A 26,203-nucleotide genomic window follows, 5' to 3' on the forward strand; every position below is an offset into this window, starting at 1 on the left:
TTTAGCTCCCCAAGTCCTTCCCTGGGGGCCCCTTCATGACCATGCCTGTCTTAGGTCATCCCTCTTTTGAAGAGTCTTACCCATCATTGGCTAACCAGTCATCCGCCCCAGGGCCAAGCAGGGTGAAGAGAAAGGGGGCAGAGGTGGTGCCCCTACAAAGAAGATAAGCTTTGTCTCCTAAGTGGCTTATGGTCCCAAGGTCCTTTACTCAGCATTAGCCATGGGGGATTACAGCTTCTTAAACCAGGCAGGATGGTTCCCAACACTCTCTGTGAACAGAGTTTAGGTCCCCCAAGTCCAGTTTAGTCCAGAATCATGCGGTCACCTACTGTGTGTCTGATCCTGTGTGGGATGTGGTTCCTGCCCTCGAGGGGCTCGCACAGAGTAGGTGGAGCCAGTCAACAAATCACCAGACAGGGCACAACAGCCAGACAGATGGAGCGTGGAAGGAAAAACCATGTCTGGTTAGATTCCAGAAGCTCTTCAAAGAGGTGCTGTGTGAAGGATGAGTGGGATTTCGACACGCGAAGATCACAAGCACAGGATGGTCCAGCCAGAGGAGAGGGAGAAGAGCATGGAGTTAGACAGCTAGGGAGTGGATTTGGGAATGCAGCCAGTGGAATTCGGATGGGAAGCTGGGGGCGCTCCTCCACAGCAGAGGGAGGGTTTTCTCTCTCGTGGTGACCATTCCTCCCACCCGTCTTAGATTGAGCATCTCTATGGCCTGACCGTATTTGAGAATTACCTCTACGCCACCAACTCGGACAATGCCAACGCCCAGCAGAAGACCAGTGTGATCCGTGTGAACCGTTTCAACAGCACTGACTACCAGGTCGTCACCCGCGTGGACAAGGGTGGCGCCCTCCACATCTACCACCAGCGGCGTCAGCCTCAAGGTACACAGGGCTCCACGGCCCTTCCGGGGGCCAGTCTGCTCCTGCAGGGACCCCAGGTTCTCTCAAATCAAGACAGCTTCTCCCAACCATCCACTCCAGACTCTTAAGTCCCCTGGCCCCTTGGCTTCTCTGCCAGCCCCTCCCTGCTACTCATCCTCCAGGTCTCACATCAGGGAGCCCTTTCCCCCACCTACTAAGGACACAGAGTGCTGGCCCCTCCCGGTCCTCTGGCTGGTCTAGAAGACAAGCACCTGGCTGTGGGCAATTGTGTGACTCTCCCTGACCACAGCAGCCTCCACCTGAGCGGCTAGGTTGTGGTGGGGCAGGGGAGTTCCAGTCCTGTGGCTTCTCAATCCTCAAATGGGACTATAGGTGCAGAGACCACAGCGGGAGGGAGTGTGGGCAGAGTTCGGGAAGCCTTCTCAAGGCTGAGGCACGGGGGCTCCGAGGGACCCTGACCAGCTCTCCACTTGGCCCCTAGTGAGGAGCCACGCCTGTGAAAACGACCAGTATGGGAAGCCAGGTGGCTGCTCCGACATCTGCTTGCTGGCCAACAGCCACAAGGCGCGGACCTGCCGCTGCCGCTCCGGCTTCAGCCTGGGAAGTGATGGGAAGTCCTGCAAGAGTGAGTGATGGGGCAGGCCGTGTATGCCTGCTGGGGTGGGGTGGGAGGACGTCCTATCTGCCTCCCATAGCCCCGTCACTTCTGTCCGCAATGCAGAGAGGTAAAGGGACTTACCCAAAGTTTCATCACTAGTAAGGGGCGGCAACAGAACTTGAACCCACATCTGAAAACAAGGCTTTTCCCACTGTCCTTCTCCAGCTCCACTGGAAACTCTGAACTGGCCCTTTCCTTCCTGCCTTCCTTCCTTCCTGCCTTCCTTCCTTCCTTCCTTCCTTCCACAATTAAGTACTGAGCATGTACTATGTGTCTGGCCCTGTCCTAAAATAAGAATTCAGCAGTGAACAGGTAGATGTCATCCCTGTCCTCCAGGGGCGTACGGACTGGCAGGGGAGACAGACAAACAAGTAAATATAAAACTCCCGGTGTTGCTGGGAGAAGTAAACAGAAAACTGTACTTGAAAAATAACTAAATAAAAAAAAAAAACTCCAGGTGTTGGTAGGTGCTAGGAAGAAAATAAATGGAGAACAGTTAGCGAGGACACGAGGGCTCCAGCTGAGACAGCGCAGTCCGGGAAGCCTTCTCTGCAGAGATGAAACTTGCGCCTAGCAATCTGAGGTGTGGAGGAGGAGCTACCTGAAGGAAGAGCATTTCTGGCAAAAGGGGACGCCAGTGCCAAGGCTCTGAGGCCAGTGCGAGCTTGGCAACTTTCAAGCAGAGAAACAACATGATTTGATTCACGTTTGTAAAAACTTCATGCTGGCTGCTAGGTGGACAGAGGACGGGCAGCAGGGGTGTGGCCAGAGCCCGTTTCCGTGGCGCAGGCAGTAAGTGATGTGGCTTGGATTAGGGTGGTAGCAGAGGAAGTAGTTGAAAGTGATCAGATTCCAACCCATTTTGAAGGTGCTCCCTTTGGGCCACTAATTTCTCTACTGAGCATTTCACTTAACTGAAAACACGCCCCTTGCTACACTTGCCCCATCTCCCACTGCTAGAGGACAGTAAACCCAACCCCCAGCAGCGTGCCCTGGACTTCATATGTTTATGTGTCTGTCCACATGGCCCAGAGCCTCTGCTGCCCCCACAGCCCCTGCCCAGGTTAGCTGGGACATCGCAGCCCCTGGGCCACTGCCCCCGAGGCTGGGCGGTGGCCGTGTGTGCGTGTGCGAGCGCACGCGTGTGTCTGACTCTGTGCCTCTGTTCCTGCCCTAGAGCCGGAACACGAGCTGTTCCTCGTGTACGGCAAGGGCCGGCCAGGCATCATCCGGGGCATGGACATGGGGGCCAAGGTTCCGGACGAGCACATGATCCCCATCGAGAACCTCATGAACCCCCGGGCGCTGGACTTCCACGCTGAGACTGGCTTCATCTACTTCGCTGACACCACCAGCTACCTCATCGGCCGCCAGAAGATTGATGGCACCGAGCGGGAGACCATCCTGAAGGACGGTGAGGGCCCCGGAATGGGGAGGCACGGGCACAGGCCCCCCAGGGACATCCCCCACCTGGGACGGGAAGCGACATGGGGCTCAGGCCTTTCTTTCCTGGTGCCCTCTCAGCATGGACAGTCCTGCTGACTGGCCGGCGGGGCTGGTTGGCATGGAGATGCGAGGATGACAGGTTGACCCCTGTGCGACCCCTTCTTGGCTGAGCCAACAAGAGGCAGGAAGATGGATAGATTAGGCAGCGTGGGCTGTCCTTGCCCGCCCTTGGGAAAACTCAGGGTCTCTCGGCATTGGCTGCTAGCCCCGGAGCTGTGTATAGCGCAGGGCCCGGGAGAGGCCCGAGGCCTGGAACCAGACCAGACACGCCAGCACCCAAGTGCACATGCACGGTCTGTGCCACCGAAAGCTGCATGCTTACGAATTCTGAGAAAAATCATGGGTTTTTAAAAAAATATTTTATTTATGTTTAGAGAGACAGGAAGGGAGGGAGAGAGAAAGGGAGAATATCAATGATGAGAATATCAACATCAACGATATTCGAAAGAAATATGGATGGGTCGCCTGTCGCACACCCCCAGCTGGGGAGCCGGCCCGCCACCCAGGCTTGTGCCCTGACCGGGAACTGAAACGGCGACCTTTCAGTTCGCAGGCCGGCTCTCAGTCCACTGAGCCGCAGCAGCCAGGGCAGTGCAGTGTCTCCTGAATGTCCAGCTGCATGGAGGCTCCGAGCCGAGCTCTCCCCTGCCCTGCCGGTGTTGGGAATTCCCACACCTACACTCAGGCCCCCAGGGTAGGGCTCCCGGCCGGATCCCGGATCGGTCTGGCTGACACCAGTTACCACACTTTGCCCTGCTTCCCCCACCCCCACCCCCACCCCGGGTCGGAGAACGTTGGCAGTCAGCAATCATAAGACTTTGGAGAAATCAAAAGTAACTCCTCATCAGGAAAAACATTAGGGTTCCCTATGCCAGGGGAACTGCTATTTAAAGGCCGCTGGAGATGAAGCCTTTAGCTAAGTAAAAAAATCACTTCCCGATTTATTCATTTTGTTAGCTCAGGACTTTTAGGCCTTGGGATGTGGCGTCACCCTTGTGCCCAGAGCAGGTTGCTGCAGCTGCCCCCCAGCTCAGGCCCAGACACGCCCTCCCCTGAGAGCCACGCCTGCCCCACGGTGTGCTGGCTGCCCCTGTGCAGTTTTGAGAGGCCCCGTGCCTCAACACAGATTGGCAACGCAAACGATCTTCCAGCTCCTTCCTCCAGCCTCCCATCCCCGTCGCCCCCACTGTGCTCACACAGAAGGCTCCCGGCCCTCCCTACGGCCGCGCTGCTCAGAGGCACATGCATCCCGAGGGGCAGGGACAGCAGTTTGGGGCTTCCTCCGAGGCTCTCCATCACTGCCCCCTTCACTCCTTTCAGGCATCCACAATGTGGAGGGTGTGGCCGTGGACTGGATGGGAGACAATTTGTACTGGACGGATGATGGGCCCAAGAAGACCATCAGTGTGGCCAGGCTGGAGAAGGCTGCTCAGACCCGCAAGACCTTGATTGAGGGCAAAATGACACACCCCAGGGCCATCGTGGTGGATCCGCTCAACGGGTGAGTCCTCCCAGGGCCTTGGGGCGGGGAGCGCCGGGAGCCCTGTGGGTCTCAGAAGTGGCAGGTGAGACAGAGAGTAAACAGGAGGGCAGCCAGGTGGGAGGCTTAGGCAGCAACAGGAAGCTGAAAGGGGACGCGTCCCTGTCTGTCTTCAGGGCAACGGGAGTGAAGCCTCGAGCGCAGACAGAAATCAGACCCTGTCACCGGCAGCTCAGAGCCCTCCCCTGGCTCCCTTGCCCTGAGATCCGCATTCCTGATCAGGCCCGGGGTCCCACAGGGTCTGCCTGCAGCCCTGTTGACCTCATCTGCACCTCACTTCCTGCCCTTGGAAGTTCTGTTTTCACTGCCCCAAGTCTGTGCCTCAGACAGACACCCCAGCTGTTTCTGCCCCAGGGCGTCTGCCCTGGCAGTGCCCTGCCTGGAATTCCCGAGCAGTGCCAGGTCTAGCTGCTTCTCAGCATTCACACCTCAGCTCAAATGCTGCCTCCTAGAGCGGCCTTCCTCACCTGCTGCCCGGTCCTTCTCCATGCTGTCACCTGCTCGTGTTCTTCCTGGCTCCTCCTGGCTTTCATCATTCCCCAGTGTGTGAGACCTTGTTGGCTGACTTGGGTGGGACACGAGCCTCAGAAGAGAAGGAGCCTTGGCTACTTGGTCTGGTCTGGTCCCCAGGTGCCGGACTGTGCCCAGCTCGCAGGAGGCACTCCTCAAACATTCGTGGAGTGGGAGAATGAATGAATGAAATGTGTGGGCCAGGGTGGAGCAGGGCAGGAAGACCCCTGTGGCGGGCTCTGGGACAGCGAGTGTGAATCGGGATCACAGGGAGGCTGTTGGTGGCAGCTCATGGGGTGCTGACCCACTGCTGCCCACAGGTGGATGTACTGGACAGACTGGGAGGAGGACCCTAAGGACAGTCGGCGAGGGCGGCTGGAGAGGGCCTGGATGGACGGCTCACACCGAGACATCTTCGTCACCTCCAAGACTGTGCTGTGGCCCAACGGGCTGAGCCTGGACATCCCAGCTGGGCGCCTCTACTGGGTGGATGCCTTCTATGACCGCATTGAGACCATTCTGCTCAACGGCACAGACCGGAAGGTGGGCAGGCGTGCACCTGCACCTGTGTGCGGGTGTTTGTAAGCACATCGCTGGGTCACTTGTGTGTGTGGATGAGGCTCTGCGCGTGTGGCTGTGTGGGCATCTGTGTGCGGCTCAGCCTGTGGGCTCCCTGTGTGTTTGCCTCTGTCCCGTGGGTGTGTGCAGCCGTGTGCCTGTGTGTCTCAGGCGTTGTGTTGCTAGCGGCTTGCCCCTGTCAGGGTGTCTCCGTGACTGCGTGCTGTCTGCGGGCTTGCCCACAGCTTGTCGTTCCAGCACATCGCCCTGTTCTTCTCCGGCAGTTCTTCTGCCTTCGCCCGGCCCCCCTCACTCAGCCTGCTGCCCGGGGCCACCTCCCCCAGCGTGTGGTCTTCTGTCCCCTCTCCCACCCTGGATTGCGTGTCTTTTTCATTTCTTAATGCCTACCGCGGGTTGGCCGGTAGTAAATCCTGGCAAGTGTCTGTTGGATGAAGAAATGAACAGATGAGCTCCGGCTGTCTGCTCACATTGTGTGCGTGTGTGCATGTGCGTGTTAGAGGGATGTGAACGGGCCCAAGAGAAGGCCTCGTGGGCAAGCTCGCCGCTGGCCTCCTGCTCGGCTCAGGGTCTGGCACCTCACTCCATGCAAAGCTGTCACCGGCCTTTGAGGCTCCCAGGCTAGTGGAGGAAAATGACCCACACCCAGGTTCTAGATAAAGATCAGTGATCTCGCTGGATCTTCCCGAGCTCCCCTGTGTCTCTAGCCCACAGGTGGCAAACACAAGGCCTGCGGGCTGAACCCGGCCCTGCACCTTGTTTCATCGGGCCTGGCACCTTGTTTCTACCCAGCGGCCGTGCTGACCTGTCATGTAACTGTTAAGGAGCAGTTACATGTATACAGTCCTGAAGTTACATTCGGCCCTTCAAAGGCAGCCACAAGGCTGATGTGGCCCCCGGAGAAAATGAGTCTGACACCCCTGCCCTGGCCCCTTAGTAACCTCCCCTCCGTTGCTAGATCGTGTATGAGGGCCCTGAGCTGAATCATGCCTTTGGCCTGTGTCACCACGGCAACTACCTCTTCTGGACTGAGTACCGGAGCGGCAGTGTCTACCGCTTGGAGCGGGGCACAGGAGGGGCGCCCCCCACCGTGACCCTCCTGCGTAGTGAGCGACCCCCCATCTTTGAGATCCGAATGTATGACGCCCAGCAGCAGCAAGGTACCCGCTGGGGCTCGGGCTGGCGATGGGGTGGGACCCAGATGGGGGGTGAGGCTCCCAGGAGGGTGAAGGCACTCCCTGGGGTCCCAGGCTCTGACTGTAGAAGCTCTCCAAAAGAGAGACCCCCAGCCCTTGCCCACACTCCTTATCAGGCCTAGTGTCCTATGAGGTCTACCAGCAGCCTGTTTGACCTCATCTGCACCTTCCTGCCCTTCCTTATCTCCCGCCCTGCCCCATGCCTGCGTCTGCTTTTCTTCAACACGCTCATGGTCCTCTCCACGTTTCTTCCCTATCTCTCTCCTCGCTGTAATACATCTCCCCTGTGTCCTCATCCCCGTCCTCCCCCTGCCCCCACCCCTCTGCGGCCCTCCGTCACAGTGGGCACCAACAAATGCCGGGTGAACAACGGCGGCTGCAGCAGCCTGTGCCTGGCCACCCCCGGGAGCCGCCAGTGCGCCTGTGCCGAGGACCAGGTGTTGGACACAGACGGTGTCACCTGCTTGGGTACGAGGGGCCCAGCTGGGGTGGGAGGCAGGCAGGCCGGCCCCAGCAGGAGGGGGCCACAGGGACCACTCAGAGATGAAGGAGGCAAAGAGGGCCCTGCTGGGGCAATAGCAGGTGAGGGATGGGGCAAGAGAAGGCTCTGGGGACGGGGGGGGGGGGGGGAGGCGGGGACCAGGGGGACGCTCGAGGGCGCACAGATGAGGGCAGACGGAGTGATGAGCGGGGCAGCTATGGAAAGAAAAAAACAGTCTTTTACGTTCATTTCCCTGTTGTTAAAGTAATGTGACAATAGTTCTAAGTATTAGAAATTAAAGAGAAAAAAGAGCCCAGGCCTGACCACTGAGCCGCACTGTGCTGGCGGCCTCTCGGGTGGGTTCCGTGGGTGGGTGCCTCGGAGCCGGCATCGCTCTGCACGTGTCTTCATTATTTTAAACAGCGTCGTTTAAGACATAAAAGTAGAGGTCGCTCATTACAAAAAGAAATAAATAGACATCATAGAAAATGGCGAAAGTCCGCGTCACCCCAAACACACCCACCCACTGATACCACTGTTACCACCCGGGAGACCCCCTCCTGAGCATTTCTCCACGAGCTCAGCTCCCTCACACGGAAGCTTGCCGCACGCACTGTTCCGTGTCCTGCTGTTGTCATATGACAGGATGTCATGAATACATAAGTGGAATTTTTAAAAATATTTTATTTATTTATTTTTAGAGAGAGGGGAAGGGAGGGTGAGAGAGAGGGAGAGAAGCATCAATGTGTGAGAGTTGCATCGATTGTTCTGGTATGTGCTCCATCCGGGGACCAAACCTGCAACCCAGCCACGTTCGCTGACCCGGAATCAAATCAGTGACCTTTCAGTTGGTGGGACGATGCCCAACCCACTGAGCCACACCAGTCAGGGCTAGATCCCATTTCTTTCTTTTTTTTTTCTTTTAAAGATATTATTTTATTTTTAGAGAAAGGGAGAGAAGCATCCATTAGCTGCCTCTAGCAGGTGCCCTAACCAGGGGCCTAGCCCACAACCCAGGCATGTGCCCTGACCAGGAATTGAACCAGCGACCTTTCACTTTGCAGGACAGCACTCAGCCAACTGAGCCGTGACAGTCAGGGCTAGAACCCATCTCTGCTATTTCTCACACCTTCCTGCCTTCCCATATCCTGGCCGGGTCCCTTACACCTGAATCCCAGAAGCACGCACGGGTCAGTGAGGCCTTAGTTCCCAGCTGAGAGTGAGTGGCTGAGGTCAGAGGCCACTCACTCTGACTCACTCCACACTGGTCGGGTGGAGGCCAGAGCACTGGCGGAGAGAGGAGCCGAGTGGCCAGGGTGATGGAAGGACCCTCTACACGGACGTTGAAATGACTAAGAATTAAAGCAGGAGTGATTTCGGAGAAAGGGACACTGAGTCGGGATCTAAAGACCCTTTGGGATGACGGGGAGTGGCCGGGGGCCTGTGGACATTGGGGTTGGGATGGCGATCTGGTCCCATGAAAGTCAACACGGGCGTTTCAGAGAGGAGGGAGGGAGAAGAGTGGGGAGCAGTAGCAGGAAGCAAGGCGAACACCTCCAGGCCCAGTGGCCCGTGGGCCATGGAGAGAAAGTAGCCACCCACGGGCCCATGGGGAGGTTCAAGGAGTAGAGTGGGGGTGAGCGATGGGTCAGAGGGGTGCACAGAGCCAGAAGGTCCGGGACAGGTCTGATGTGGGCGTCCTGGGCTGCGTGACATCACGGACGCGAAGGACCCAGTGAGTTTACCTCTAATGGCCCAGGGCAGACGGCGGTGTGGGGGGCAAGCGCGGGGAGCAGAAGCCGGGAGCCCGCAGGGTTCTGGGGCCCGTTTTCACTCCCACTAGTGCAGTGCATGCGTCTGTGAAGGAAGAAGTCCCGGAGACACCTTTCAAGGAACAGCTTATAGAAATGGCAGGGAGGGGGAGGGGTCTGCTGGGCAGGCACCGAAGTGTGGGGGGCTCTGCACTCTCGCAGCAGCTGCTTCTTCTCAGGCCATGCTGAAGTAGGGGGCACGTCAGAGTGAACATCACCCTGTGGCTTCCAGCCAGATAATTTGTTCTTCAAAAATTACATACTAGGCCCTGGCTGGTGTGGCTCAGAGGGTTGAGTGCTGGCCTGTGAACCAAAGGGTCACTGGTTCAATTCCCAGTCAAGGCACATGCCTGGGTCACGGGCCAGGTCCCCAGTTGGGGGTGCATGAGGCAACCGCACATTAATGTTTCCCTCTTTTTCTCCCTCCGTTCCCCTCTGTCTAAAAATAAATAAAATAAAATCTTTTTAAAAAAGAATGACATGCTAGGAGAATTCACTCTGTGTCTTATTTTTAAATAAGAAAATGGGCTTAGCCCCAACCCACGGTCTGGGCCTGACTTTCCCCCTCACGCCCTGTGGTGCCCACAGCGAACCCATCCTACGTGCCCCCACCCCAGTGCCAGCCGGGCGAGTTTGCCTGCGCCAACAGCCGCTGCATCCAGGAGCGCTGGAAGTGTGACGGAGACAACGACTGCCTGGACAACAGTGACGAGGCCCCCGCCCTCTGCCGTGAGTCACCTGCCCTCTCTGTCCGGCGACGGGCCTGCAGGGTGGCCGGGCGGGACGGCAGGGCCCCACCACCTCAATGGCCTGTTCGCTCCCAGATCAGCACACCTGCCCCTCCGACCGCTTCAAGTGTGAGAACAACCGGTGCATCCCCAACCGCTGGCTCTGTGATGGCGACAACGACTGCGGGAACAGCGAAGACGAGTCCAATGCCACTTGTTCGGGTGGGGAACAGTGGGGGGGCACGCTGGGCGCCCCTCATTCAGGGAGGCCAGAACCAGGCTCGGGAAGGCAGAGGGGCCTGGGGGGTGGGGAGACGAGAGTGCAGGGCACCTGGGCTGAGAGGGCGGAGCCCCGAGCAGTGGGGGAGGGGTGCTGTCCCCCTGCCTCTGGAGGACACGGTTGGCTGAGAGGACTGAGCCAGCAGAGAACAGAGCTCAGCTCTGGGTGGGAGGTTAAGAGCAGGGCAGGTGGATCTGGAAGGAACCAGAGGCCCCTCGAGAGGTGAGGTGACGCAGCCACCACGAGGCCATGCAGGTGGTTTTGAATTTCTCTGAGAGAAATGGCTTCGAAACCCTCGGGAAGACTTCCTATTACACAGAGAATAATAGGAAAGGAAAGGAAAATTAAGAAAGGGGGCCAGGACTCTACACTCACACCCATTCCTGCCCCCAGCCCGCACCTGCCCACCCAACCAGTTCTCCTGCGCCAGCGGCCGCTGCATCCCCATCTCCTGGACCTGTGACCTGGACGATGACTGCGGGGACCGCTCCGATGAGTCAGCCTCATGCGGTAAGAGGGACAATGGGAAGGCCAGGCTGGCACGAAGGAGGTGACCCATGAGAACACCCCAGGGGGTGGGGGCGGTTTACAAAGACCCCGCCAGTTAGTACCAGGTGGTCTGGAGCAAGTTACTTAATCTCAGTGGCTTCTGTGCATTTTCACCTGCCAAGTGGGGATGATAATGGCACCTGTCTCACAGCGCCGATGTGGGGGTTCGGTGAGACCATGTGTGGAAAACACTCCGCACAGGGCCCATGTTTGGTGACTGCCAGCTTTCAAAGAGGATGCTCAGCGCACTCTCCCTCCCAAGGCCACACCCACCCCTTTCCCCGCCTCCTCCCCCTCCCCCACAGGCATGCATCTCCTAAACTCCAAGGGTCGCCACAAGACCTGCAACCAGGGGAACAGTGGGCAGCGGCAGCTCGTCCCGTGCTAACCCCCGGCCCTGCCTCCAAGGCCCCCTTTTCTCTGACTCCCCAGTGAGCTGAAGCCGCCCCGCTGGGCTTCTCCCCTGCGGTTTCTCCTATCCCGGGCCCTTTAATAAACATACTATCCAAATAAAGATAAGTAGATAAAAAGGGTGCTCAGAGACGCAGGGATCCACGGGCAGTTTCAGGCTGAGGCATTGCTGCTCAGCCTCCTCGCCGTCTGGCTGCACGAAGGGCCCCTGGTTGCAGGAGGCCCCTGCACCCACCCGCTTTTGGTGCTCTGCTGCCGTGCAGTCTTCAGGGCCTGACCCAGTCACACTTTCTCCCTGACAGCCTATCCCACCTGCTTCCCCCTGACTCAGTTTACCTGCAACAACGGCAGATGCATCAACATCAACTGGCGATGTGACAATGGTGAGAGCCTGCCTCCCTTCACCTGCTCTGATTCCCAGGAAAGCTAGAAGCTGCAGCCAGGCCCCAGGGCTGTGAGGCCCAAAGGGTTTGAGAATCAAGCCAGGGCCTCCCTCCCATTCATTGAAACCCTCCCAGCTTGTCTGGGAGAGAAGAGGATGAGCCAGAAATGTGTGAGGGAACCAAGATGGACTGAGGAGGACCCTGCCTATCGCCCATCTGTGCCGTTCCTTCTGAGGAAGGGCCCGAGCTGTCTACCCTCCAGCAGAGGCTCAGGGCCCGGGGAGAGCTAAGCAAGGAGGGCTGGGTGGGGGGGGGGCAGAGGCCTGTGGGAGCAGAGCAACAAGAGCCCAGTGCCCAAGCCCCTTCTCCCCCGCAAACCCCATCTTCTGACGTCCTCGGCGAGCCCAGGCTCCGGCTCTAGGCTCAGGAGCCCGCCTGGCGGTCAGCCAGGGACCAGGCGGTGCCGGCCCTGAGCCACAGGAGCCAGTGGATGCTGTCCATCGTGTGTATGCTGTCTGAGGGCTCCGCTGTGTCTGTGTGTTGTGACGTGTTGTACCAGAGGCTCCAGCCCTGGCTCACATGTGAGAGGCTGGACTGGGTCAGCGCCGTGTTGCCCCTCGTCTTTGCCGTGTCTCGTGTGCCAATGGTTGCCCTGGCGGTTTCTGTGTTTCAGAGAAGGATTGTGGGGACGGCTCTGACGAAAAGACCTGTCCTGAGCCTGCCGGTCAGTGCATAGAAGCACATGCACCATCACCCCCAGAGCCCAGCTGGCCTCTGGTCGCCTCTCAGGACTCCCAGGCAGCTCCCAGCCCAGAGCTTCTAGGGTGTGAAGGAAAAGCTAGAGAGGAGCGAGACAGAGGGGGCAGCAGCAGGAGAAAGCAAATGTTGGAGAGGAAAGAAGCAAAGTGGGTAAAGGGAACGAGGAGAGGAGATGACAGAGAGGAGGGGACAAGGAGACCACCGAAGAGGGGGAAGAGAGAATTAGAGAAGCAGATCCAGGTGGAAAAGAGGCAGGAACATTCCCGAGAGAAAGAGCCAAACCCAGGTTTGCCGATTGTCCTGGAAGTGTGAAGGGATGTCCACAAGCCCCCACCCTCAGGACCTGGATCACAGGACATCGTTCTGTCTCGCCCAGGTGCCTCCCGGTGGCCCCAACCCTTCCCAGCTGTAGGCAGTGCCCCTAGTGAGCTGGGCACATGGGTCTCAGCAACGCCCAAGTTCATTTCAGTGTGGAGCCTGAGTAAGCCCTTCCCTCTCCAGCAGAGAGGCCTCACCTACACTCCACGTATCTCTCCCCCTCCAAAACCAGGGAAATCCCCACTCTTCCCCCCCGAAGCAAACAGACCCCTGTCCCCACACCCTGCCCAAACTAAAGGAACACGTCCTGTGTCCCTCCTGGCCAGCCTCCCAGGACTCAGGGAAGGGCCCGCCTGGAGCCCCCTCCCGCCCCCTCCCCACGTGCGGGCCATGGTGCATGCTGCAGTCTATGCAGTTTCTGTGTCTTTTCTGTTTGTTTTTTTCTCAGTGGGGGTGGGGGGGCCGGGATGGGAATGAGGAGGAGGTGGGAGTGGGCGCCCCAAGCTGGGGTCACAGAGAAGACTGCTTGCCAACCTGCTCCTTGCTTCTCCCCTTCTTGCCTCCCCACCAGACAATGACTGTGGGGACAACAGTGACGAGGCCGGCTGCAGCCACTCCTGCTCCAGCACCCAGTTCAAGTGCAACAGCGGGCGCTGCATCCCAGAGCACTGGACCTGCGATGGGGACAACGACTGTGGGGACTACAGTGATGAGACGCACGCCAACTGCACCAACCAGGGTAGGCGCCCGGGCCGGCAGGGCGGGGTGAGATTGTTCACGCGTCAGCCACTCGGCCGGCCTCCTCCCTGCATGTCGCTGCCACCTGGGGAGGCAGAGATAGCTCAGACGTGGCTCTTATCCTGCAGCAGTCTCCAGCCCCGTGGGAGAGGGAGATTGCCGACAAGTCATTGTCACACACTGTTAAGATCACAGGCTTTGCAGCTGGGTGGCCTTGGGTTTGAGCTCCAGCTCTGCTACTTCCTCTCTGGCTGGCCTTGAGCAAGTTACTTAATCTCGATGGCCTCTGTGCATTTCATCTGCAAAGTGGGGGTAATAATGGCGCCGACATGGGGGTTCAGGGAGATCACACACAGAAAAGCACCAAGCACAGAGCCTGTGTTTGGGACCCAGTCGCTTGGAGAGGGGACGCTCAGAGGTGTAGGGTGAATGAGTCCTGTGGGAGCCAAAGGAGGGGGTTGGCTCTGTGAGGGAGGGTGGGGAGACCCTCCCAGTGCCCAGAGACTCGCAAAGGATGCTGGGATCTCGGCTCTGGCTAATGGTTACTACGGAAGAATGAAGGCCCAGGGTTGCCCTGACTTCCAGAGCCAGCAACAGTGCAGATTTTCATGTGGAGTCCGCCGGTTTTTAAACACCAGTGTTAGTGCCCTAGAGCTGTCCCAACAGTTCTCACAGTTCTGGGGGCCGCGGGTTCGAGACCTAAGTCAGCAGTGTTGGTGCCCCGCGGCGCAGTCGGGGAGAATGTGCCCCAGCCTGTCTCCCCGCCTCCGGGCTCGCAGGCGGCCTCTGCGGTTCCGCAGCCGGTCCTCGCCTCCACCCGGCGTTCTCTCTGCGCGCATGTCTGCCTGTGCCCGCCCTTCCTCTTCACGTGCGGACACAGTCCTGTCGGAGGGGCCCAGACTAACGCTTCCTCTGAAATCGGCCACCAGTAAAGACCTGTTTCCAAACAAGGTCTCCTTCCCAGGTACCGTGAGTTAGGACTTCGGCATCTTTTTCAGGGAACACAAATCAAACCGTAACAACTGGCACTCGGTTTGAAGAGTTTTGAAAGCACTGCAGGCCAGAATGTTTCCACAGGCTTCAGTGGCCCCGGGCCGCCGGCTCGCAGCCCCGGCCTTGCCGATAAGGGTGCACACGGTGGGAGCAGTACTGAGCCCTGAGCACCCTCGAGGGCCCGGCTCCGAGAGGGAGGGTGGGGAGACCCACCCAGGCCTGGGAGGCAGTCGCCGAGTGTCCAGGGCTGCCACTGACCAAGGCCGGGTGAGGAGAACGGGTAACAGTGCTTCGGGGTTCTGAGAAGGGGCCCCCCCGGAGGCCTGAGGCTGGCCTGGTGGGAAGGGCTTCCAAGTCCCGCACTTACGAGCTGGGCGAACTTGGGCAAGTTGCTTCCCCTGTAGCCTCGGCTTCCCGCTCCAGGAAATGGAAAGAGATAGTGTGGGCCCGGCACATGAGCACGGGCATGTCATGGTTGGTAGCGATTGTCAGCTATGCTTGTGAGCTGAACCGGTCTGGGACCCTCAAGGAGGAGGTGGGGTTTGAACTGAGCCCTGATGAGGGATTAGACTGTGGGTAAGTGGACAAGCGGGAGGGTCTGCAGTTGGGGGTGGGGCGGCCTGGCTAACCCAGTGGTGAGGCTTAGAGGGCGAGACTGATCACTGTCTCGGGGGCGAGTGCAGCCACGTGGGGCCCCAAGGCCCAAGGGGCCAGCGAGGAATGAGGCTGTGTCAAAGGGGGCAGATTACAGCAGGTGAAAGGCAGGCACGGGGGGCCTTCAAAGGATTTCAAAGCTGAAGGGTGACAAGATATAGGAGGGCTTTGGGAAGATAATCCTGGAAGGGGATTAGGTTAGAAGTTGGTTCAGGAGCCCCGAGGAAGGAAACTCAGCTTGGAGTCTGCTGCTGAAGTCCAGGCACAAGATGAGAGCCTCGGTCACGTTCATGGCCAGACGGGCGGGAACGCGGGGCCCACAGCAGCGGCGGTAGCGGCGTGCGTGCAGGCTCAGGCTGGTGCGCTGTCAGCAGGTGCTGTTCCTGCGCCTTCCGTGGCCTCCTGAGCCAGATCTTGGCGTAGCAGCCTGCGCATCCCACAGAGCCTACGTCTGACTCCACGCCCCCGCCCTGCCCTGCAGTCTGCACTGGCTCCCTGCACACTTAGAATTAATACCAAATGCCACGCTGTGGCCTCCGAGGCCCCCCTCACCTCTCTGACCTAGGCTCCTGCCTCACGTCTCCTTCACTCTGCTCTGGCTGAGCGCAGCCTCAGATGTGCCCTGGGCATTTTCCCCACACGCCCTGGGTACTCCTGTCTCCAACTTGGCACTAGCTGTTCCCTCTGCCTGGAATACATTTCCAGGTATTCTCGTGGCTCATGCCATCCAGGCCTCTGCTCAAACACCTCCTGCTCAGAGGCCTTCCCTGACTGTCACACGTAAAGTAGCATCTCCGCCCCTCTGGCCATGACCCGGCTCTGTGTCCATAGCTCTGGTCAGGACCTGCAGTTCCATGCTGGATGGTCTGCGTCACATTTTCGTTGTCCATCTGCCCCACTAGAAGTTCAGCTCCATGAGGACGAGGACTTTGTCTGGCTCATGCTGGCAAATAGTGCCTGGCCCACAGTAGGCGACCAATAAGTGTCTGTGCAGTGAATGAATGAAACAGAAGCTGGGCTAAGGTGGGGGCATTTGAGTTCTGGCCAGCAAATTGCATGTCCAGTCGAGCTCTCGAGTGTAAAATAGGGAGGTTAGATGAGACAGTCTTTAGGGTCCCGGAAGGTGGAACATCCCTGACTCTCAGTTAGTGCTTCCAAGGAGCATCGGCGGAGCCCAGAGAGCTCCTCGTCCCCGTCTCTGCGCACAGCCTCGGGCTGGACATAGCAGGAGAGGGGTTGGGAAGGCAGCCAGGGGAACGGCCGACCGGGAGCCCCTACCCCCACCCGATGCCCTGCACCTGTCCCCCTGCAGCCACAAGACCACCTGGTGGCTGCCACAGTGACGAGTTCCAGTGCCGGCTGGATGGCCTGTGCATCCCCCTGCGGTGGCGCTGTGACGGGGACACTGACTGCATGGACTCCAGTGACGAGAAGAGCTGCGAGGGAGTGACCCATGTCTGTGACCCCAACGTCAAGTTTGGCTGCAAGGACTCTGGTAAGAAACAAGTGTTGCACGGAGCTTGGCACGGGCAGCAGGGACAGGAGGAAGCCGTGCCGAGAGCAGGGCCCAGACAAGGGCGATGGCACCGTGCTGTGAGGGGTGGGGTGGGGACACCGAGGCAAGCGGCTGCACAGACGTGTGGGGGGCCAGGGCCTGCCCCACGGGCCCTGGGAACCAAAACCCCCACCAGAGTTGAGCCCCAACACCTCCTGGAGATCCTTGCCTTCTCCGTTGCCTGCGTGAATTCGACAGGAAAAGCCTCAAGGTTCCTAGTGGACCCTAAGGCATCGCAGTCGTGAGCCTATTAGAGAACGCTGCTGAGTCTGGGAAGGACGCAGGGAGCCCTGCTGCCCAGGCCTGGCCCCTCACACCGCACCCGCCCCTCAGCTCGGTGCATCAGCAAAGCATGGGTGTGTGACGGCGACAGTGACTGTGAGGATAACTCGGACGAGGAGAACTGTGAGTCCCTGGTCTGCAGGCCCCCCTCGCACCCCTGTGCCAATAACACCTCCGTCTGCCTGCCCCCTGACAAGCTGTGTGACGGCAACGACGACTGCAGTGATGGCTCCGATGAGGGAGAGCTCTGTGGTGAGGCCCGGGGGGGGGGGGGGGGGCGGGGAAGGAGTCTGGGCCCCAGCCAGGGCAAGTGGGGCAGGGCAGGCTGTGCGGGAAGAGGTCTGAGACCAGGGGAAGGGCAGCTCTGGCTGCGGGGCTGTCCAGGGCAGTTACCCACAACCCCCATTGATTTACAACTCTCCTTAGCAAGAGGCTGTGCTAAGTGCATCACACCATTACAGCATGTAATCTGTAGAGCGGCCAGCCCTGTGAGGCAAATACTGTTATCATCCCCACTTTACAGATGAGAAAACTGGGGTACAGAGAGGTTAATCACTGGTCCAGGGTCACCCAGCTCCCAAAGTACTGTGGAGATAGTGCAGCGCAGCCCCCCGCTGCAGGCACAGACCCCTCGCCCACACTCATGCCGCTGAGCACTGTGGAGTTGGCTTTGGAGAGAAAGGCAGCGGCTTGAGTGTTGGATGTGGTCAGGGCAGGCTTCCAGGAGGAGGTGGGGATTTAATTGGGTTCTCAAAGATGGGCAGATAGTTCAGAGTCAGTGAGGACGTTGGGGGAGGAGGGTGTGCTTTCAAGATCAAAAGAAACGAGGGTCAGCGGGGGCCACATGGTGTGACTTGGGGATGCGGAGCAGCCTTATCTCCTGTGAGCCAGGCAGACTGAGCGACGGGTTCCTGAAAGGAGAGGAGTGAGAGATAAGGTGGGTCGGGACAGGCCTTGGGAGCTGCCGATGGGGCATCTGTCAGTGCTGGCAGATCCCAGGGTGTGTCCGGACCCAGGGCGGGACGTTCTGTGCTACACCTCACCCCAAGTCAGGAGGGATCGAGGAAAAGGGAATGGGTTTCCAACCCTCCCAGGGAGATGCAAAAAGCTGGGGCTCCCCTGTGGGCTCAAGAAGCAATAAGTAGAAACCAGAGAGATGCAGTTGTGATGGGGAGGGGGAGGGGCGATCCGGGTGGTGGATGCCAGGGTCCCAGCCCCGGTCCTGAGAAAGGCTGGGAGGCAGCAGGGCAGAGGGCTGGTCGGAACGGAGAAGAAGGGTGACGTGGGCAGGGTGCCAGGGTTCTTTCTGGGCTGCCCTGGACTCAGGGCCCAGCAAAGCTGTGGTAACCCCAGTCCTGCCCCCACCCCCACCCCGGCCCCCAGACCAGTGCTCCCTGAATAACGGAGGCTGCAGCCACAACTGCTCCGTGGCACCTGGCGAAGGCATCGTCTGTTCGTGCCCTCTGGGCATGGAGCTGGGGCCCGACAACCACACCTGTCAGATCCAGAGCTACTGTGCCAAGCACCTCAAGTGCAGCCAGAAGTGCGACCAGAACAAGTTCAGCGTGAAGTGCTCCTGCTACGAGGGATGGGTGCTGGAGCCAGATGGCGAGAGCTGCCGCAGCCTGGGTGAGGCACTGGAGGGCGGTCGGGCGGTGCCTGGGGAACTGGGCAGGCCGCAGCAGGCTCCCGACGGCTGGTTGGCTGGGCTCAGGCGCTGGATGCCAAAGGCTAAGGTTTCCATCCAGGCCCAGCCTCAGAGCAAACAGAGACTCTGCCTGTCTCTTACAGTCAAAAGAAACATCCAAACCTATAGAGAATTTTTTGAGTTTCAGTCAGACCATCAGCAATCGCCAGGAAGCAGACTCTCAACAGACTGAGAAAAGTGCTCCAGAGAATGGTGGTTTTGTATCTTATTTTATACATCGGCATCGAAGGCATAGGCATAAGGAGGGTTACATGAAATCTACTGGTGGTAGATTAAGTGGGCAGGGAAATCTGTGGGGTCGGAGACAAAGTAAAACGGAGAGACGCATACTTCTCGCCACTGGTGAGTACAGGATAGTTTATAAAATTTATAGCACGGAGAGGTGCTGTACTGGGAACAGTGGAACAACAAGGGGCTCTGTGGTCGCCTCCAGGGACGAGGCTGTGCTCTGAGGGGTCTGGAAAAGATCACTGTGACATTTCAAGGGTCTGTTTACCTTAGATGCAAAAAGAAAATACTCAGACTCAACCCTGAGGTAAAGGTTGACCTTTGCCAGGGAAGCTACAGGCCTAGGAGCGACTACCTGCTATGACTCACTTTTCGTCAAGAAATCTTACGTTCAGACCCTCCCGTGTATCCACACGGGACTTCCTGTCTGTAACTGCAGGGGCCCCCCGCTAGGCCGGCCTCCCCTGAGCTTGCCGCATTCATCGTATGTGTCTCCTCTTTCGTCCACACCCTGGACCGGGAGGCATAGAGGCAGCAAATCCTTGCTGACCTCTACGTCAACCCCCCCTCAGACCCCTTCAAGCCGTTCATCATCTTCTCCAACCGCCATGAAATCCGGCGCATTGACCTTCACAAAGGGGACTACAGCGTCCTGGTGCCCGGCCTGCGCAACACCATCGCCCTGGACTTCCACCTCAGCCAGAGCGCCCTCTACTGGACGGACGTGGTGGAGGACAAGATCTACCGCGGGAAGCTGCTGGACAATGGAGGTGACGGCACTGATGCGGGGTGAAAGTGCGCCCTAGGGGCCACTTGGGTGCTCAGCCCAAAGCGGAAGCCCTTCACTCCCCCATCCCCCACACTATCGTTAATTAGGTTAGATTTTGCTGTGGTCTCAGTGCCTGACGCCCCGTAATTATCGTCAGCAAAGCTGCCAGCCTGGTAATTAACAAAATGATCACCCTTCCTTTGAAAGGGCCGGGAGCTCAGCTCCCCAAATCCTAGAATTACAGGCTTGAAAGTAAAAAAGTCATTTCAGGTTGGGGGTACCTGAACTCTGCCTCTGTCCCAAGGCAGCCTGTCACAGACTTCTCCGTTCATTCGGTCGACACCGCCGTGCACACTGGGCCGGGGGGGGGCAGCAGCGATCAAATCAGGCCACAGTGTCCTCAGGGAGCTTCCGTGCCAGTGGGAACACCAGCCCTAAAAAGCTGGTACGCTGTGGGATGGGACAGAAGAGGGTGTCGCTGTGGATCGAAAGAAAGGAAGCAAGGCAGGTGGGGAAAATGGGGGTTGACCTTTTAAATCAGGTGGTTAAAGAAGGTGCCCTGCGAAGGTGACATCCAAGCAAAGACTTGAAAGAAGCACGTCTTACTGTAGGAGTTTGTATCAACTGTAGTAGAGGAAACTTGGAAGCACCTCAAATGTCAAATGTCCAATGTTCATCAACAAGGCAATGGCTAAGTGGACCGGGATTATGTTCACACTGCAACAGTTTCTAAAATAATGAGGTCCAGCCCTGGCTGGTGTAGCTCAGTGGATTGAGCGCAGGCTGTGAACTAAAGGGTTGCAGGTTCAATTCCCAGTCAAGGCACATGCCTGGGTTGTGGGCCAAGTCCCCAGTGGGGGCCATGTAATGTAAACCACACATTAATGTTTCTCTTTCTCTCTTTCTCCCTTCCTTCCCCTCTCTTTAAAAATAAATAAACAAAATTGTTTTAAAACGTTATTAATAGGAAGGTCCATATAAATACATTTTTTTCATAAGAAAACCTCTAAGACAGTTTATGGAGTGACTTCTACAAAGTTCTGTCCTCCTCATATTGGGTCAAGGCCTGTCTCCCAAAGCCTCCACCTCTGCTCTGACCTCCTCCCATGGCTCAGCCTTGCAGAGAGCTGCAAGCAGAGATGGTAGCCACGTCCCCTCCTCCACGGTTCTGGAAGCCAGGCTTCTCTCCTGCTTGACCTCCTGGGGGGGTGGGGGGCCTGGGTGAGGAGAGTGGGGGTCTGGGAACCCCAGTTGAATCTGGGGCTCATCAGAGGTATTGACAGAAGTGTGAGAGTTGAGGGTGGGTCACAGAGGGTCCCCAGGACGTGTCAACTTCAGTCCAGCCCACCCCATGGGACTCTAACCTCCCACAACCCTCTCTTCTCCAGCCCTGACCAGTTTCGAGGTGGTGATCCAGTATGGCCTGGCCACACCTGAGGGTCTGGCTGTAGACTGGATTGCTGGCAACATTTACTGGGTGGAAAGTAACCTGGACCAGATCGAGGTGGCCAAGCTGGATGGTACCCTCCGGACCACCCTGCTGGCTGGTGACATTGAGCACCCAAGGGCAATTGCTCTGGATCCCCGGGACGGGTGAGGACCCTGCCTAGCCCTGTGCTGGCCCATGGCTCCCCAAAGCCTCGTTCAGCCTGGCCAGAGACACCCATCTCCTCAGTACTACTCGACCCCCTCAGCCCTTTCCCTGGGATCCCACCACAGCCCGGCCCCCAGGCCCCTGGCCTGGCCCTCCTGACCTGCTCCCCACTCCCCAGGATCCTGTTTTGGACAGACTGGGATGCCAGCCTGCCCCGAATTGAGGCAGCCTCCATGAGTGGGGCTGGGCGCCGCACCATCCACCGGGAGACAGGCTCAGGCGGCTGGCCCAACGGGCTCACTGTGGACTACCTGGAGAAGCGCATCCTCTGGATCGATGCCAGGTCAGGGCCCCTCACCAGCCCCAGGAGGTCTCTATCTGCCCCTCCCTTCCAGGGCCAGGGTGGGCCTGGGTCCCAGAACCTGGCAGTGGGGAGGGTGATAAGGAGGCTCGAAGGAGTTAGATCCAGAAGCAGGGCAGCCCAGGGCGGGACTACAGGGCTGCAGCGAAGAGAGAGGCGGGGCTAGGGGACAGGTGGTGATAGAAGGTGGAGTCCAACTGTCAGGCTGCTCCGAGGGTGAAGTGCAGCCTCCTGCCCTCACGGATCCGTGCACTCTCCTGTGGGGCTCTGTCTGCCCAGAGAAAGGGGGAACCTTCTCTAACTGGCCTCCACAGAGGGGGTGCCTTTTTCTAACCTTCGCCAAAGAGCTGTGCGCTAGTGGCTGCCCTGGGGAGAAGTGCCAGGGGTGTGGGAGTTGGTGACTGGGGGCTGGGGTCCTAGACCGGGCCCCACACGGTCCCGCTGCTCGGTCATTCTGTTTGCCTTCTCTGGCCAGGAGGGTTGGCAGTGCGTTGAGCAGGGGGCCGTGGGCCAGGGCCCGGGCGGGGTGCCCCGGGCAGGACGCCCTGAGGCTGCCGTCCCCACCAGCACCCTCACTCTGCCCCGACCATGCTCTCAGGTCAGATGCCATCTACTCAGCACGTTACGACGGCTCCGGCCACATGGAGGTGCTGCGGGGACACGAGTTCCTGTCGCACCCGTTTGCAGTGACACTGTACGGCGGGGAGGTGTACTGGACAGACTGGAGAACGAACACGCTAGCCAAGGCCAACAAGTGGACTGGCCACAATGTCACCGTGGTGCAGAGAACCAACACCCAGCCCTTTGACCTGCAGGTGTACCACCCCTCCCGACAGCCCATGGGTAAGGGCCCGGGGGAGTCCTCCACCTCGTCAGAGGCCCTTAGGAGAGGAGAGGGCGGTGGGAACACGTGGGGGTCTGAGCTGGAACGGGGCGGGGGTGGGGGGCAGCCTGCTGAGAGAGAAGGGCTGGCAGCAGGTGGCACTGAAACAGGGACGATGAAAAGGGGTGAGAAGGGGTGTTCAGGTGAGAAAGGCCAGGGAGGGGCCTGCAAGTCACAGGCTGTTCTCGCTTTTCCTCGCCCCCCACACCCAGCTCCCAACCCCTGTGAGGCCAATGGGGGCCGTGGCCCCTGCTCCCACCTGTGTCTTATCAACTACAACCGGACAGTGTCCTGCGCCTGTCCCCACCTCATGAAGCTCCACAAGGACAACACCACCTGCTACGGTAGGTGGTCCCCCCTGCAGGGCCAGGGGTAGGCTGAGGCTGCAGAGGAGGGGTTGGTGCCCAGGCTTCCGTCTGGTGGGGAGGCTCTGGGGCCTGCCTCTGTAGGGGGAGGCTGGGGCTCCGGCAGGGGGGCCATGCCCTCGGTGGGGTGCTTCTTGATCACCAAGGGTCAGCAGCGAATGGAAGGAAAAGGAGGAAGGAGGGGCCCTCGTCTGGGCGGGAAGCACGGAGGCAGGGGCTGCCCACAGTGACCTGCCGTGCTCCACAGAGTTTAAGAAGTTCCTGCTGTACGCACGTCAGATGGAGATCCGGGGAGTGGACCTGGACGCCCCGTACTACAACTACATCATCTCCTTCACGGTGCCCGACATCGACAACGTCACGGTGCTGGACTATGACGCCCGCGAGCAGCGAGTGTACTGGTCCGATGTGCGGACGCAGGCCATCAAGAGGGCCTTCATCAACGGCACCGGCGTGGAGACCGTCGTCTCCGCAGGTTCCGGCTGGACCCTGCCGGGCCCTGTGGGCGGGGGCGCTCCTCCCACCACCCTCCCTCCCTACCCTGGCCCCCAGTGTCCACTTCCTCCCTGGGTCCTCGAAGCACTCCAGCCCGGTTTCTGATCCCTGTTCCCACGGAAATCAGGCTGCCCCCACCCCCGACCTCTGCCCTGCAAACCCCAACCACTGCCTCCCCACTGTGCCCCCAGACCTGCCAAATGCCCATGGGCTGGCTGTGGACTGGGTGTCCCGGAACCTGTTCTGGACGAGCTACGACACCAACAAGAAGCAGATTAACGTGGCCCGGCTGGACGGCTCCTTCAAGAACGCGGTGGTGCAGGGCCTGGAGCAGCCCCACGGCGTGGTCGTCCACCCGCTTCGTGGGTGGGTTCCGGGCTGGGGTTTGGGAGTGTGAGGTGGGGGTGGGGAAGAAGAGACTCTGAGCCTCCCTCCCCACGCCCCTCCCGCCCTCCCCCAGGAAGCTCTACTGGACCGATGGCGACAACATCAGCATGGCCAATATGGACGGCAGCAACCGCACCCTGCTCTTCAGTGGCCAGAAGGGCCCCGTGGGTATGCACTTGCCCCTCTGTCTCCCGCACTCCCAGCTCAGTGCATGTCCTCGCCACCCTCCTGCCCAAACCACATGCCCTGCGCGCGTTCCCGGATGAGCAGCGTCTGGGGCTGGTGTCATGCTCCCCACCCGCCCTGTTCCAGGCCTGGCTATTGACTTCCCTGAAAGCAAACTCTACTGGATCAGCTCCGGGAACCACACCATCAACCGCTGCAATCTGGACGGGAGTGAGCTCGAGGTCATCGACACCATGCGGAACCAGCTGGGCAAGGCCACAGCACTGGCCATCATGGGTGAGGGCCACTGGGTGGGAGCAGGGACAGGAGCAGGCCAGGCGAGGCTGGGTTGGCTGGGAAGGTGGGAGCTGACCCGGGGGCAGCCTGCTCAACCTGCCGAGCCCTTCGGGAAAAGCGGGCAGGGTGGGCGGAGGGCCTTCCCCGGGGTCTCACTGCCCCCCCCTGCTACTCCAGGGGACAAGCTATGGTGGGCAGATCAGGTGTCGGAGAAGATGGGCACGTGCAACAAGGCCGACGGCTCGGGCTCCGTGGTTCTGCGGAACAGCACCACCCTCGTGATGCACATGAAGGTCTATGACGAGAGCATCCAACTGGGTGAGCAGGGGCAAGGGGCAGGGGGTATGGGATGGGAGTCAGAGGTCAAGGCTGCAGCCAGCGGTGGCTGCAGGAACCCCTGGCCAAGCTAGTGTGCAGGAGGGAAAATGGGATGGGCTCCTCTCACTGTGCAAGGGGTCTCCCCGTTCTGATTCTCACTGAAGCACCATATAGGCTCACAGCCGCCCTGGCCACTGGGCTGGGGCCAAGATAGCAGGGTTGCGTGGCGACTCCCACAAGGTCCAGGGTGAGACAGTGACTGTCTCCCTGTGTAGCACGAGCCCGACACTGAGGTCCCAGGGAGGGCTGCTAACCCTTTTATGCTGCCCCCCGCAGGGCACGAGAGCACCAACCCCTGCAGTGTCAACAACGGGGACTGCTCCCAGCTCTGCCTGCCCACGTCGGAGTCCACCCGCTCCTGCATGTGCACGGCCGGCTACAGCCTCCGGAGTGGCCAGCAGGCCTGTGAGGGTCAGTGCCCCTGCCCCCCACCCCCACTTTGTCCCAGGTCCCCGGCACCCATTAGTCCTGCCCCGTAGCCCCACTCCTGTCCTCGCCTTGCCAGTGGGACTGCTCTGGTCTTGTGTTCTTAAGGGCCTCTGTGCTGGGTGCTGTGGGGGCAGCCAGGGGACAACAGTCCCTGTCCCTGTGCTCGTAGCTTCAACCACGAGGGGGTCTGATATGTAGGTGAAACTGGATCACGAAGTAGCTCCGATTTCAGTGGGATTTTGGAGAAACAGATGTCAAAAGGCAGTGCCAGGGCCACCTCCGTGGGATGGGTGTGCTGTGGGCTAGGTTGTATTGGACGAGTGGGATGCAGGTGTGTGGCCCAAAGGGGAAGGACTGATGTACCAGGCCCACAGTCCAGCAGCAAGAAGGCGTGCGTGGGGCCCTGAGGTGCCAGGCCCAGATGGTGGGCAGGGCGTGGAGGAGTCCTGGTGATGGGCTGTGCGGGAGGGCAGGACCACAGGGTCTTGGCCAGGCCTGCCTGGAAAGCTGCGTTTGGGGCAGATTAACCTGGCGGCACAGAGCCAGCTGAATGGGGGAGGAGGAAACTGAGGCAGTTAGACCTGTTAGAAGGCTGTCAGAGTAACCCCGGTATTAGGAGATGGGGCCTGGGCTGGGGCCAAAGAGAAGGGATAAAACCCAGAGACATTTCACAAGAACTCGTGGCTTCTGTGAGAGCCTGCCCCCGACAGCATTTCCCAAAGTGCACTCCTGGGCACCCGCCTCTTTGATGTGGGTGGATGTTACAGAAACTAACACGGGGTTGAACAAAATGTAAGAGTTGGATTTTTTGCTGTAGAATGTCTGAGAGCCTTGAATATGCTCATCTGCACTGAACATTTGTCAAGAAAAGACTAGTGTTTGGAGTTTCCCCCAACTCACTCAACCATTAACCTTTTTTTTTAATGGAGCCTGAGCAACCTGGCCCACTTGGGGATCATTTTGGGACACACTGTATCAAGTGATAAAGGCAAGAGAGTGTTCTGGGATGCGTGAATATGAATATGACGCCTCGTAAGAAACAGGAAACCAGCGTGAGGCTGGCTCAGGAGCAAGCTGTTGGGAATGTTGCGTCTCAGGTGTTAGAGAGAGGAGAGGACAAAGCAAACTCGGGTGGAAATCTAAATTTGGGAGTCCTGCGGTATGATTATCTTGTCTGAAACTTCCCAGATCCTCGGTAATGCTCTGAGGGGTGCAGGGTTGTATCCAGGGAGGCAGGACCAGAGGTCGGAGCACAGGGAGAGACAGCCAGGCCTCTGCTGCCCTCTGGTGGGACGCTAGAGGTCTTGCAGGTAGTTCGCC

The 26,203-nt window shown here is 59.1% G+C and overlaps 1 protein-coding gene across 1 annotated transcript in view; it reads left to right on the forward strand.

Annotated features, from left to right (window-relative positions):
- The window catches only part of LRP1 (LDL receptor related protein 1), a 79,617-nt gene that overhangs the window by 26,222 nt on the left and 27,192 nt on the right, over positions 1–26,203 (forward strand). Inside the window, exons 9-34 of the mRNA XM_037127044.2 lie at positions 707–896; positions 1,378–1,521; positions 2,732–2,968; positions 4,381–4,561; positions 5,431–5,653; positions 6,645–6,846; positions 7,225–7,350; positions 9,763–9,903; positions 9,999–10,124; positions 10,576–10,692; positions 11,445–11,525; positions 13,174–13,341; positions 16,300–16,482; positions 16,876–17,076; positions 18,208–18,453; positions 19,333–19,530; positions 20,918–21,122; positions 21,302–21,466; positions 22,083–22,327; positions 22,580–22,711; positions 22,980–23,207; positions 23,419–23,593; positions 23,688–23,782; positions 23,927–24,076; positions 24,254–24,394; positions 24,731–24,865. Coding sequence (XP_036982939.2) covers positions 707–896; positions 1,378–1,521; positions 2,732–2,968; positions 4,381–4,561; positions 5,431–5,653; positions 6,645–6,846; positions 7,225–7,350; positions 9,763–9,903; positions 9,999–10,124; positions 10,576–10,692; positions 11,445–11,525; positions 13,174–13,341; positions 16,300–16,482; positions 16,876–17,076; positions 18,208–18,453; positions 19,333–19,530; positions 20,918–21,122; positions 21,302–21,466; positions 22,083–22,327; positions 22,580–22,711; positions 22,980–23,207; positions 23,419–23,593; positions 23,688–23,782; positions 23,927–24,076; positions 24,254–24,394; positions 24,731–24,865 — 4,435 coding nt within the window. The remainder of the gene's footprint in view (positions 1–706; positions 897–1,377; positions 1,522–2,731; positions 2,969–4,380; positions 4,562–5,430; positions 5,654–6,644; positions 6,847–7,224; positions 7,351–9,762; positions 9,904–9,998; positions 10,125–10,575; positions 10,693–11,444; positions 11,526–13,173; positions 13,342–16,299; positions 16,483–16,875; positions 17,077–18,207; positions 18,454–19,332; positions 19,531–20,917; positions 21,123–21,301; positions 21,467–22,082; positions 22,328–22,579; positions 22,712–22,979; positions 23,208–23,418; positions 23,594–23,687; positions 23,783–23,926; positions 24,077–24,253; positions 24,395–24,730; positions 24,866–26,203) is intronic.

The sequence above is a fragment of the Artibeus jamaicensis genome, unplaced genomic scaffold (assembly GCF_021234435.1).
Source record: "Artibeus jamaicensis isolate MK-2021 breed Jamaican fruit bat unplaced genomic scaffold, CSHL_Jam_final contig_233, whole genome shotgun sequence".
In the NCBI taxonomy this organism is placed as follows: Eukaryota; Metazoa; Chordata; class Mammalia; order Chiroptera; family Phyllostomidae; genus Artibeus; species Artibeus jamaicensis.